Raw genomic sequence first — 14,101 nt, forward strand, 5'->3', positions numbered from 1 at the left:
TTATAGGGGAAAAAAATTTATTTAAAGAAAATTCTCAATATAAAAATTTCACTGGCTAATTAACAATGCCACCTTCTATCAACCAAGCAAGCATTTATTAAGAAGCTATATGCTATATACTCCATAGAAGATTCTAATGATATAAAGACAAAAATTAAAGTCACTGCCCTCAAAGAGCTTATATTTTACCAGGGGAAACAACACATACAGACATTTACAGATACAAAATATACATATGTAGCCAAATTAATAAGATCATATACAACAGGGCTCTTTCCCAGTTCTATGTATTGTTACTGGCTTTCCTCTGAGATTATCTCCAAATTAATATGTATATGTTATGTTTATACAAAATTATTTGCATTTTATCTCCTCCCGTTAGACTGAAAGTTCCTTGAGAGCAGACTGATTTTTCCTTTCTTTCTATAATTAGCACTTGGCATGGTACTTGATAGATAGTGGATGCTTAATAAATGCTTATTGACTTGACTTGATCTGGATCACCACACCTCATTTGTAAATCACCTCTCAGGTAATATTTGATTCATTCTTACATTTAATTTTATCATTCTTAGCTCTTGAATAATCTATACCCAAAGGAGTATATTTGTCTATTTCCATTTCCTCAATAAATTTCAATATGTCTCTCAATTCTGTCAATGAATCTCAAATCCCCTATTTTAGTTCATAAAACATTATTTAATACATTAAAGTAATCTCCTTTGCCAGTTCTGGTTAGATGGGAAAGGAAGTGAATTGTCTAATGAGTTTGATGTGAATACCCAGTAAAATTCAATTAAAACTTTTAAAAGATGATTGAAACTAAGATAAATGATAGATTCAAAAATATGAGGTAGTCCTAGATGAATAATTTCAGGAACATGAAAGCTCTGAGATTAATAGGAAAAGCTGAGGACTTAAAAAATGAGAAGAAACTTAAAGTTATATTAGGGGAAAAAAAAGTGGATGAAAGAAGATACAGGTTCATGACTGTCTTTACCAAACTGGTATATAAGATCAGGAGTCGTCCTCAGACATATCTTTATTTCAGCAAGGCATTTCATAGACTAGACAAGGAGACATACAAGTTAGATGCTGATAAAATTAGGTAGATTCAGAACTAAATAAACAACAAGAGACCAATCAAATTTACCTAGAGGGATCTAGAAGTGCCCCAGAAATCCACCCTGATCTGTTCAAGTTTTATTGTTGACTTTTATGAAGGCATAGATTATATGCCATTCACACTTGCAGATGACACTAAGTTAGAAGGGAAATCTGAACTACTAGACAACGAACCTTTGATCCCAACTAAGCTATACCGCTGGGCCAAATCTAATAAAGAAATTTAATATGTAAATTACAGAAACAAAGTCCTACAACTATTTTTGTTTTTAAATCAATGAAAAGTATAGGGTCATAAAATAATGGCTAAACAAAGTTTGTAAGATAAAAATTCAGCAGTTTTAAAGAACTGAAAGCTTAGTTTTATTCAATAATAGTTGATAAAGAAAGCTAATGCAATCTTAGGCTGCATCAAGACATGAAGTGGAAAAAAAAAATTTTTTTTTAAAGAGAAACATAAAGGAATAGTTTAGTTTTACTGAACTCCATCCTAACTGGAAATACCATATATTAAGAAGGTCCTTGATCAATTAGAGAGCTTATCTAAGGAAAACCAGGATGGCAAAAAAATTTTTAACCTGAAGAAGAGAAAAAAATGCTATTTTCTTCAATTATCTAAAAGGCTAACATTATTAGACAGATGAGACTTTTTTCTTGGCTTGAGGGTCAAACAAAAGCAACAGACATAAAGTACCCTTCTCTATCTTAACCAGCAAAAAATCCTATTTCTCCTTCAAGGACCAATTCTAATCCTAATTCTTTAATAACATATTTAAATTTTTTCCCTAAAAGTGTCCCACAGGCAATCTTAAATATTTTTAAACACTGAGTACTTTTATGATATACTCATCAATACAATTATTTTAATACTTACTATGTATATAATTATAGTATTTATTTTTTATAATTATTATTTGTGGACTTAGTATTATCATCACCTCTTTTATGATATAATCACTTTGTACCTGGATCTTACTTTCTTTGATTACATCTATCCACTTCTTTGGAGCAGAGACTGTTTTTACTTTTTATCTTTTAATTTCTTAATTTCTAGGATATTGGTTAAATATCTAGAAAAAAAAAGAAAAGAAAAAGCCCAACTTCCCCTTTCTAGATATATTTCCCATTTTCCTGTAAATCATGTGAAACATTAGGTTTTAATCTCCCTTCCCCCACATCCAAAACCTATTTGTAGGCTTTCCTTGGAGCTTTCCAAATTAAAGTACCCATTTCTATGAATATTCACAAGATATTTAACTACATAGTTATAAAATATGACAGAATTTTAAAAATAAGAGAACTCAGTAGCCATTTAGCTCAATCTATACCTGAACAAGAAAGAATCTACAGTAAGTAGTTAACACAGCTTTTGCTTTAAAAATTTCAATCAAAGAGGAAAACCACCCTACTCTGAAGTAGACCACTCCATTTGGGGACAACTTTGCTCAACTAAAAAAAAAAAAAAAAATTAAAAGAAAAAGAAAAAAAAGTGAGCTGTTTTGTTCTGGTTTTTTGATCCAGCCAAAAACTTTCTAATTTCTAATTTCCAAATGTTTCTACTCTCCATAGTTAAGCAGACAAGTCTAGTAATAATAATAATTATAACAGTAACAGTAATAGCAGATATTTATAATAACATTTTAAGATTTACAAAATATTTTACATCTATTAAATCATTGGATCTTTACAACAATCTTGTGAGGTATTATTATTAAGTCTACATTTATAAATGAGGAAACTAAAGCTGAGAAATGAAATGACTTGTCCAAGATCATAATGCCAATATCTGAGATGGATCTTCATGATTCCAAGTTTACATTTTATTCAATGCAACATCTAGCTATACCTAATTCCTCTTCCATATGAGAAAGCTTTAAATATTAAAATGACTTTCATATCTTTTATTCTGCAGAAGAAATGTTCCTAGTCCCTTTAAACAATCAAACTGTACTAATTTTAAGGCCCTTCACAATCCTGGTTGCCTTCTTCTAGATGCTTTAATTTATTAATAAGAACTTGCCAGCCCTGTTTGTAGTGGCTAGAAACTGAAAATTGAATGGATGCCCATCAATTGGAGAATGACTGGGTAAATTGTGGTATATGAATGTTATGGAATATTATTGTTCTGTAAGAAATGACCAGCAGGATGAATACAGAGAGGCCTGGAGAGACTTATATGAACTAATGCTAAGTGAAATGAGCATAACCAGGAGATCATTATACACTTCGACAACGATATTGTATGAGGATGTATTCTGATGGAAGTGGATTTCTTTGACAAAGAGACCTAACTGAGTTTCAATTGATAAATGATGGACAGAAGCAGCTACACCCAAAGAAAGAATACTGGGAAACGAATGTGAACTATTTGCATTTTTGTTTTTCTTCCCAGGTTATTTTTACCTTCTGAATCCAATTCTCCCTGTGCAACAAGAGAACTGTTTGGTTCTGCAAACATATACTGTACCTAGGATATACTGCAACATATCTAACATATATAGGACTGCTTGCCATCTAGGGGAGGGGTTGGAGGGAGGGAGGGGAAAAATCGGAACAGAAACGAGTGCAAGGGATAATGTTGTAAAAAAATTACCCTGGCATGGATTCTGTCAATATAAAGTTATTATTAAATAAAATTAAATTAAAAAAAAAAAAGAACTTGCCAGTAGTATTAATGTAGTAGGTCAGATAAAGTAAGATGTCACATTCATATTATCCCAAAGTCAAAGATGGTAATAGTATATTCCTGAGAGGGCAGGGATTTAATTGAATTGTACTCTTCTTATCCCAAAAGAGATTTAAAAAAAAAAAAAAAAAAAGGAAAAGAACCTACATGTACAAAAATATTTATAGCAGCTCTCTTCTCAGGACAAAGAATTGGCAACTGAAGGCATGCCCATCAATTGGGGAATGGATGAATAAACAGTAGTATGTGATTATGATGGAATATTATTGTTCTGTGGGAAATGATGAGCAGGATGCTCTCAGAAAAACCTGGAAAGTCCTCCATGAACTCAAGAAAAGTGAAATGTGCTGCATACAAAATAATAGCAGTGTTCTCTGATGATCAGCTGTGAATAACTGTTATTCTCAGCAATCTAATGATCCACTACTAATCGAAAGGATTTACGATGAAAAATGCTATCCATACCCAGAGAAAGAACTGATTGTGTTTGAATACATAGTGAAGCATGCTCTTTTTTTTTTTTTTTTAACTTTGTTTTTCTTGCAAGTTTTTTTTTTTTTTTTTTTGGGGGGGGGGGGGGGAGAATCTATGTTTTCTTTCACACAATATGATTTTATGGAAATGTTTTGCAAAAAGAATGTTTGTGGCAGCCTTCTTTGTAGTGGCCAGACACTGGAAACTGAGTGGATGCCCATCAACTGGAAAATGGCTGAATAAATTGTGATATATAAATATGATGGAATATTATCATTCTGTAAGAAATGACCAACAGGATGATCTCAGAAAGGCCTAGAGACTTACATGAATTGATGCTGAGTGAAATGAGCAGGACCAGGAGATCATTATATGCTTCAACAACAATACTATATGATGATCAATTCTGATGGACATGGCCCTCTTTAACAATAAGATAAACCAAATCAGTTCCAATAGAGCAGTAATGAATTGAACCAGCTACACCCAGGGAAAGAACTCTGGGAGATGACTATGAACTACTACATAGAATTCCCAATCCCTCTATTTTTGTCCGCCTGCATTTTTGATTTCCTTCACAGGCTAATTGTACACTATTTCAAAGTCCAACTCTTTTTGTACAGCAAAATAACTGTTTGAACATGTATACATATATTGTACTTAACTTATACTTTAACATATTTAACATGTATTGGTCAACCTACCAGCTGGGGAAAGGGGTGGGGGGAAGGAAGGAAAAAGTTGGAACAAAAAGATTTACAACTCTCAATGCTGAAAAATGATCTATGCTTATATCTTGTAAATAAAAAGCTATAATAAAAAAATGTAAATAAAAAAAGAAAATTTTAACTTTCAAATAAAAGAATCAAGAGAAACATAAAAAAGTTAAACATAAAAGATAAATCCAAAAAAAAAAAGAAATGTTTTGCAAAACCTCTCATGAGCCTTCTTTAAAATAGGGGTGGGAAGGGAGATCTGAAAATCAAAATTTTAAAAACAAAAAATTGTTTTACATGTAACTGGGAACAGTAAAAATATTAAAAAGAAAATTTTTAAAAAGAAAAAAATTGCACTCTTTCTGAAACAGCAAAAACATTACTAGGTTTGGAGTTCAAGGTCTATTTTTGCCACTTACAAGTTCTATGATTTTTAGCAATTCACTCAAGTATTTTGGTTTCCTCAATTATAAAATAGGGAAAATAAATAGCACCTGCTTTCTAGTGTTGTTGTGAGGATCAAATGAAATAATATTTGTAAAGCACAGTGTCTGTTTGGCACATAGCAAGCATTATATAAATGTCAATTATTAGCTATTATTGTTAATATTTTAAAAAGAATGATTTAGTAATTCAGCCTGCTTATGGTGGAACTCCTTGATAATAAGTTTAGACCTTTTTTTTAATATGTCTATTTAAACACACAATTCTCTGTAATTAGCCTACTTACTTCCCCTCACCTGGCGAGTTCTCCTACATTTAGAATATATCACCACCAATTCAGAACTGACTTAATGGGTTTCTATGAGGAAAAGCCCATTTTTAGTTGAGGGATCAATTGCGACTAAGTCATTCTTTTTTATTTTAATTAATTTTAATTTACAGTACCTGGCATACAGTAAATGTTTGTTAATTAATTTCACATATACCTCTTTGAAGCAAATCAGGAAGGGTTAATGCCCAAGATTAAGTAAGGTAAATCTGACTGGCTTTTTAGATATTTTCATAAAAGCTATTTCCTGGGGAAACTTCCTTGTCCTAAATTACAAATAAGCTTATGTACACTTTTGGTTCATTAATAATTTTTTCTTTTAGTTTCTAATTTCAGGAAGTAAAAGATAGAAACTGAAAAGTGCTGCTTTAAAAGTACTAACACAAAGATTCGAATAATTTCCAAAAATTAAAATTGAGAAGAGAAAAAAAAAAAGTAGTTTTTTTCTATAATCAGTTGCAAGAAGTAGGAACCATGAAACATTGTTACAATTAAATTTACCCTTACAAAAAAATTCTCAATCCTTGGTTGTAGTTTAATGCATGTAGTACGTAGTTAGATGTTCTTCACAAAACTTTAAATGTTTAAAAAAAAAAAAAAAGGCTAGATTTCTATGCCACTACTCAACCATTTCAATCCCTTAGCACATTCCAGACCACCCTTGCCATGATACCCATTTGTCCTTACTCTGTAGCTTGACTGCAGGAACCAAATTCCATCCACAGTGGCTGCAGAACTTAGGAGCTTCATCTTTGGAGATGTAGTGACAACTAGGGCACTTCATGTTCCAGCAGAAAGAAGCCTTCAAGGAAGAACAACTTTACCCCTTGAAGTTTTAGAGAGGAAAAAGGACAGTCAGCTAAATAACTAATGTCATGTGATCACACTACTGGTTAAGTTTCATTTCTCAGTAAATAAAACTACACAAAGAATGAGTGCTTTATTACAAACTGAAAGTTTCAATGGCAGTTCATTTCAGAGGGTACAAGTCAATGAAGCATTCTATATTTCTAGAAAGGAACTCATATCTCCTGCTTCTTAACTTAGACTTCTTAAGGCACTCTCCTGTCTTATCTCTAATTATATCCATTTAGAACTGGCAGGAATATTTGTGTAGTCTTAATGAACATTCCATGAGAACATTCCGTGAGAACAGCTACAATCTATCAGAGGACTATATTTGTTTAAAAGTTTTTTTTTTTCTTTTTGGAAGGTGGAAAGGGACAGTTTAAAGAGGGGAAATGTGGAATGAGAACCTTGCCTCTAACATTCGATAGTGGTGTGATCACAGGTTGTCAATTCCTCTGTAACATCAATAAAATGGGGAAGTATTTGCCTTTACTTCTCTCAGAGGGTCATAATTAGGACGCTGCTTTGTAAACCTTTTTCTACTACACATGTGAAACACAAATTATTCATTTTCATTGTTCTCACAGCACCTAGAGCAAAGCCTTCCATGTAATCAACATTTGCAATGTACTTTACATGCATGGTGTCATACGTATTTCACCACAATTCTAGGATACTTAAGTATTATAATCTCTTTTTTAGATATGAGGACTCAGAGAGAGATGGGATTTGGCCAAGGTCTCACACACACTTCATCTTCCTAATAAAAGGAAAAAATTACTCATATAATCATATGATCCTAGAAGCACTTAAAGAGATGTGGGGCTGCAGCTTCGCCTCCCTTCCCAGTGGGAATTGCTCGGCGGGCCAGAGTAGTAGAGAGGCTCCGGGACATGGAAAGCATCAAGCAGGGCCCGGACTCATCGCCCGCCTCCCCCTCACCCCGCGCCCTCCCCTCCCGCCACCACCAAACGACCTCCCCCACCCCCCACCACTGACGAGAAACAGAAATGGTCTATCAGGTGTCAGTGCTTCAGGAAAACGAAACTATTCTAGACCTGGGAGAGGCCGGAGAAAACAGACTGCGAACAAAAAGCGAAACCAAGCCTCCAGCTGCGAATCATAAACATAGACCCGCCCTTACAGTCACCTGCAACTGGCCCTTCCGCAGGACCGCTAATCCTCTGGGGTCCGAAGGCAAGCGAGGCAGTTCAGGTCCCGAAGGCGCCAAGCTACAGAGTACAGCCTGGGGGCGAAGAGCCTGGAAGGAAGCCCGAGCGCGCTCCTCCCCCCTCTCTCCCCGATGCGGCCCCCCCACCCCGTTCCCCCCCACTGTCAGCTCTAGGGCACGCGCCGGGATCACCGCCCCCAACACCAGCAGTCGCCCAGCTAGGTGAGGCACGCGCCCCTCAGCCTCGATTCCGCGCGTCCCTCACCTGAGCTGGGGTGGGAAGGTGGGGGGAGGGAACAGCACGAGATCCCTGCTGCCACAGTCTCAGCGACCTCCGCTGAGCCCAAGAGGGTCTCAGTGCAGACGCAACAGCCTCACTCCCTACCCACAGAGCATCCTCCCCTAATCCCCTCCTACTCGGTCCTAATACAGTTTAGGTTTCGTTTTCTCCACTCCCAGAAGCCTGCCGCAAAGCCCCACTCAGCCCTGACTTCCTAGAACAGCCCGCCCCCTGATCCCGCCTCCCGCCCTTGCCTCCGCCTCCAGGCTGGGGCTGCAACGGAAGAGGCGGAATCAACAACCTGTTCCACAGAGTTACTTCCTGTTGGCGCCCGGATCCGTTTCCTAGCAACAGCCAACCAGAATAGCGGTACACATTTTAAAGGGTGCGAGGAAGGTGGAGGCTGGAAGGTTCCCCCAAGATGGAAAGACCTTGCTTGAAGCTTGTACCCCAACAACAACAGCAACAAAAAGCATCTCTGCTTTCAAAGCATGGAATTTGACCTAGGGAGAATGTGAGATTCAGCTCCACACTCCTACTAAAGGGTTAAAGAGAGGATGCTAATTCACCTGTTAGGTACCTGCTTGGTGCAGGAACAAATTACATTTCATACACCACCATGAGACTGATGAGGGTGGAGAAGGGAAAAAAAAAAAAAAAAAACAGATCTTTGATAGTTGGGCAAGTCCTAAACTATTTGGGGAAAACCTGCATTTTACAACCTAAACTACTCCATGAGTCAGGGAGAAGTACTGCTTATCTTGACATTTTTATTTTAATTACATTATTGCAATATCAGAACCTAAGTTGAGACTTCTGGTTAGATTCTTAGCTGAATTCTTTGCATTGACAAAATTCATCCTAACTCCATAGTTAATGTATCCAGTCAGAAGGCCAGATATGATTCCAACCCCCAAGATTATTTTTCTCCTATAAGAAAACTATCTGTACCCCTTTTTCCATGCTAAAAATGCTATATGGATTTAACTTGCTGTAAGCAACATAATAACATCTTTCCCTTTTGATTTAGAGATGGGTCTAAGCCTATAAATTTTTCTTTGGAACATCTCACAATATTGGCCCCATAATCACAATATATTTTGGGGATCCCCAATTTTGAGGAAATTCTAGGAAGAGACATCCATTCAAAGAAAATGTGAAGAGGATTCTTCCAGCATCTGAACTCCAGAGCTGGAATTTGGGATCTCTTCCTGAACCCAAATAGTATAATCTAGATTTAGAGAAAACTACAAGAAGTCACATGGTACAATGGAGAGCACAAGAGCTGATGAGTTAGAGACTCTTTGGAGATGAAGTTCTATCATGGATGTTGATAGCTTGTGTGACTTTGCATGTAGGGAGAAGTACAGTGGTCTTCAAGGCACTTTCTAGCTTTATGATTTTGGCTTTCATTTTACAGATAAGAAAATTGAAGCTCAATAATTTGTTCAAGGTCTCATGAAATGCCAAGTCACCAAACTAGAATTAATAATAGCCAGATATTTTTTACTCACAATTCTTTCTTTGACATCCCTTGACCAGCTGGCTATCTATCCACTAAGCTAGGATATCTTTCCACATATGTAACTTGCATATGCTTAATAAACATTCATTGAAGAAGTCTATAAACTATGATTAGTATATCATAGGTATATGTACCAAAATAAAAACCCTCAAATCAGTTAAACTCAGGCCAGGCTTGCAGCCACAACCAACTGTGAGGTATAAAAAAAAAGTTTGAGACAGAAATTTCGTGTAATTAATCATTTTATTAATTATGGCTAGTGAATAATTATTTAAAAAGATGATTATTTGGACTCCCTCATGGAACCCATTCAACACTTACATACTCTTGAAAGAGTGGGTGTTCTTGGGGATGAAAATCAACTCTGATTGGTTAACAAGTAATGAGAGAATGAATATTATAATTAGAAGTGGACTTATTCCAGTGAGAGTCTGATCACTCAGTCTTGGATAAAGAGATGTAAATTTGCCCAGACCCACTTCACCCCCAATGAGTGTCAGGCAATCTAGACAAAAAGGGAAATCTACTTCCATCCTGATTAAAACACAATAATCAGAATCCGCCAGTTCCCCTAAACTTGAATTTCTTTATCTTTTGATTAGATCTAAGTTTCACCATTTGAGTACTTCGTGCCCAATATTTCATTGTATCATCAGTCCTATCCTTCAAATGCTAGGTTTCTAGCTTTTATTTTTATTTCTCTCTTCCTAAACTGATTCATATTCACCATAATCTCCAATACAACAGGAAACCATGGACTTTATTTTTTCAAGTGGAACAGTTTGAAGGCGGCTAGCAAAAGTCCTGAGAGTAGCCTGAGGAAAAAGGCTGACCTGTAACACCTCCTTAGATGGAAGTTCTAGGTAGAGCCATCCAATCAAAGAGAGATGCCATAAGAGTGGAGGATTCTTCCAGTGTCTGAATTCCAAAGCTGGAGTGAGGCTACAGAACAGAACTACAGTAAGATGCAGATCTTTGCATCTCCTGTATGGCTGCCTTCTTTTGTCTTTGGAGAGTATACACTATAGGATCTTCCTAATGGAGCTTCCCAATGGGAATCTTTTAGTGACTTTGCTCACTCTTTCTATTATATAAACTGAGCCCATCAACTTTTCAAACCCTAATAGTTTCTGAAGAAGATCTCTACTGCTCAACTTCATTCTTATTATTTCATGGTGTGTCAAAACATTCTATGCTTGGTCCAGCCTGCTCTCATTCTTTTCTTAAGAATTTATTGGACCTAGCACTGTCATTCTCTGCTATTTAGTATTCACACAAATCACCAAGATGATTTTCCCCCTCAGAACAAAAATGCAGTCTCAACTAATTCAGCATATTCTAGCCTTGTTTTTTCAACATCCACAAAATGTTTCTCAAAGAATTACACATGTTTAACCTGTATTGGATTACTTGCTATCTAGAGAAGGAAGGAAAGGGGAGGGAGGGAGGGAGAAACATCTGGAATATAAGGTTTTGCAAGCATTGACAAAAGGAATCCCAAATCTATCTCTCTCTCTCTCTCTCTCTCTCTCTCTCTCTCTCTCTCTCTCTCTCTCTCTCTCTCTCTCTCTCTCTCTGTGGGAATGAGCTGTGAGGTAAAGCACTTGAAGCTCCTTGAGCCAGAGATTCTCCTGGTACTCAGCCCAAGGGAAACAAGATAAACAGCTTCATTCTGTAATCTAGGTGGGGCTGGTTGAATCCTGAGTTAAAGTCTATTCAGTTGAAGATCCTCTATTCAATTCCAGCTCAAGCTGAAAACCAGCCCCCATGGAGCAGGCCTCACTGTAGCCAAAGCTTCTATTATAAAGAAGCCAATCTTAAACCCTCTCTTTGCAGAGGAGCTAAAATGCCAAGGAAACTCTCTTTCTTCCCGGCATAGCAAGCCTCTGCCTGCTGGGATGATATTCTCTTCCAGCGCTACCCTCTCTTTATCCTCACCTATTTCCCTAACGAGACTTTATATCTCTGTATCGGGATTTCTCTGCTAGAAACTTCATACTTCCCTGCCAGGACTTTGCCACTAAGGAATTCAACCTTTCTATTCATGCGTAGCAAAGGCTGACTTCCCAATGCCTATAATAAACCTCTTTTGCCAATCTAGGTTTTCAGGTTCGTACATTCCTTTACAAAGAATCTCTGCACCACCAGAAGGGAGGTTTCCCAAATTCCCTACCCATGTGCCAAATCCCAAGGGGATGTAGGGGAGCCAGATCTCTCCATTTGGTTCCTTGAACCCCGAATCTGCCACTAGACCTCATCATTAGGTTCCCTGACCACTCTAAATCTAGGCCTCATCAGGATGAATGTTGAAAACTATCTTTGCATGTATTTTGAAAAATAAAAAGCTATTGATGCGGGAAAGCTTGCTTTCTAGATTCCCACCCTCTCCTAGTTAATAATGTAAATTGCTCTTTAACTCACACATCCTGGTCCTTTTGAATTCCAATAGAAGATTTGGCCTGTTCCCAGCCCCACCCGGATCTGAGCCAACTTTGGGGCTACACCCGAAAGCCTCTCGAGCTAAGTCTCCTATTATAAAAAGGCCACGCTGGGAACCCCTCTTGGCAGAGATTCCAAACATGGCTACCATGTGAGGACCCTCTGTCCACTGGACCCTCTGTCCAGTGCCCTCCTTATCTCTACCTTCGCCTATACCTTAACTTTGCTTATCTAATAATAAACCTCTTTTATCAATCTAGCTCTCTGGGCCAATAAATGCTTTTATTGGGAACTCGCGCCGCTACTAGACCACCTTGCGCCGAATCTGTACCCCAAACCTGCCACTAGACCTTAACCCTAATTTCATTTAGGTACCCCAAAGCTAGACCTCAACATTTGGTTCCCTGACGAAACGAACACCGGAAGCTAGATAATTTGGCGATCAAACTGGATCAACCTTTTCGGGGCACTCGGAACCAATCTGGGTTTTGAGCTGTTCAGGCAGTATTCTTCCGGGAAGAATCTGCATTCTTTCTTTGGTCTCACTCTATCTCTAAAGGTAGTGGGGAGAATATCTGTGTTCTGTCTCACCCTACTTCCATTTCAGGTGAAAAGGCTTCTTTAATCTAGACACTCCCCTGCCTCTAAAGTCTTTTCCTGGAGCAGATGCTTTGCTTGAAGAAACTCCCTTTGACTAAATCCTTTGGAGAGAGAAAGGCCCTTCCTTTGCATCTCAATGCATTTCTAATCTTTTTTTTTCCCGTCACCAGATAGTCCTGCTCTCCAGCAGGAACTGTTGAGACACGAGAGGAAGTGTCTCTTTAACACCACCCCAGACCAAAGAGTGGTCATGTGGCTGTTCTGGGAACCCCACCCCTCTCGGGGGTCCCAGGCCAGCGCTCTCTTTGCTCTGTTCTGGGGAGATAGCCGGAGAATAAGAGGAGCTGTGTTTGAGCCCTTCTCCCACTCCACTGTTAAATGCAATGGAGTCTCTAATGGTCAGGCTGTAGCCACGAGGAGAAAGGGGGTAAATTGGAGTGAGTTTAGAGAATGTCTCTGCCCACGGCAGCTACTCCCTGGACAGGGGTAAGCGGTCTTCCCTTCAGGTTTTGCTCTCCCAGCAAGATTTGGGGGCTTAGATGAGCTGCCCCGCCTTCAAGTTCCAGCGTGGAATTGCCAGAGGAGCCCTCGCCATTCAAGACGCACTGCGCTGGGTAAGATGGCATCTCTTCCTCCCCCACCCTCGTTCTGGCCTTTTCTCCCCCTTCTTCCATGGAGTGGGGAGTGTAGAACTTGAGGCCTGGTTCGGACCTCTCCCATGTGGCTTGGCAACCTGCCGTTTAAATGCTCCTATCCTGTCCCCTTCTTGGGGTTACTGTACAGTGGGGAGATTAGGGACTCAATCTTAATCTTCTCAAATCTCCGGAAAGGTTGTCTTTTAAAATAGAAATTTGCTAGCAATTTGGACAAGTGAGCCGCGCCCCTTCCAGACCTTTACCTGGCTCTTAAAGCCACAGCTTCCAGCCCTCAGGACGTGTGCTCATCCCATACATTTTAAACGGGACTCAGTTCCCTGATTTGGTCATCCTGCGTCTGTAGAAGCCTCAGAATTACGCTTTCGCATGCTCACACGGCTGTCTACAAAGACGGGATTTTAAACTGCTCTCGGTTTTTTTTCTTAGCCTCAGGGCACTACTTAAAACTTTTTTAGCTGCTTGTGGAGAGATAACCTAGGTAAACCAGGCTAGGTCTGTCTGTCTCACGCTTTCCTACCTAACCCTACAGGTGGGAACTCTTTTGCTACTAATTTTCTCAGTCCTAAGACCTTTTGCTCTTAGCACACTGGTTCTATTCTTTTCTGGATTGGCATTCTATGTCCCTGCCAACAAAGGGTTTTTTCCTGGGCTCCAACCCTGGCCAGGTTGCAGCTTCAAGAAAGACCTTTGGAATGATGGCTGGGAATGAAACTTTCAGGTCAAGGCAAATTAAATTCTTTGGAAGATGGCTTTTTATTTCTTTTCTCCCCTCATTCCTTGACTGCAGCAAGAAATGAGTTAATGAGAG

At 38.5% G+C, this 14,101-nt stretch overlaps 1 protein-coding gene across 1 annotated transcript in view; it reads right to left on the minus strand.

Annotated features, from left to right (window-relative positions):
• The window catches only part of RNF213 (ring finger protein 213), a 176,242-nt gene extending 167,933 nt beyond the window's left edge, over positions 1-8,309 (minus strand). The window contains exons 1-2 of the mRNA XM_051995424.1: positions 7,773-8,309; positions 6,461-6,599 (exon numbers count right to left, since the gene is read on the minus strand). Coding sequence (XP_051851384.1) covers positions 6,461-6,557 — 97 coding nt within the window. The 5' untranslated portion in view covers positions 6,558-6,599; positions 7,773-8,309. The remainder of the gene's footprint in view (positions 1-6,460; positions 6,600-7,772) is intronic.
• Positions 8,310-14,101: the final 5,792 nt, after the last annotated feature.

Source organism: Antechinus flavipes, chromosome 4, assembly GCF_016432865.1.
Source record: "Antechinus flavipes isolate AdamAnt ecotype Samford, QLD, Australia chromosome 4, AdamAnt_v2, whole genome shotgun sequence".
Taxonomy (NCBI): Eukaryota; Metazoa; Chordata; class Mammalia; order Dasyuromorphia; family Dasyuridae; genus Antechinus; species Antechinus flavipes.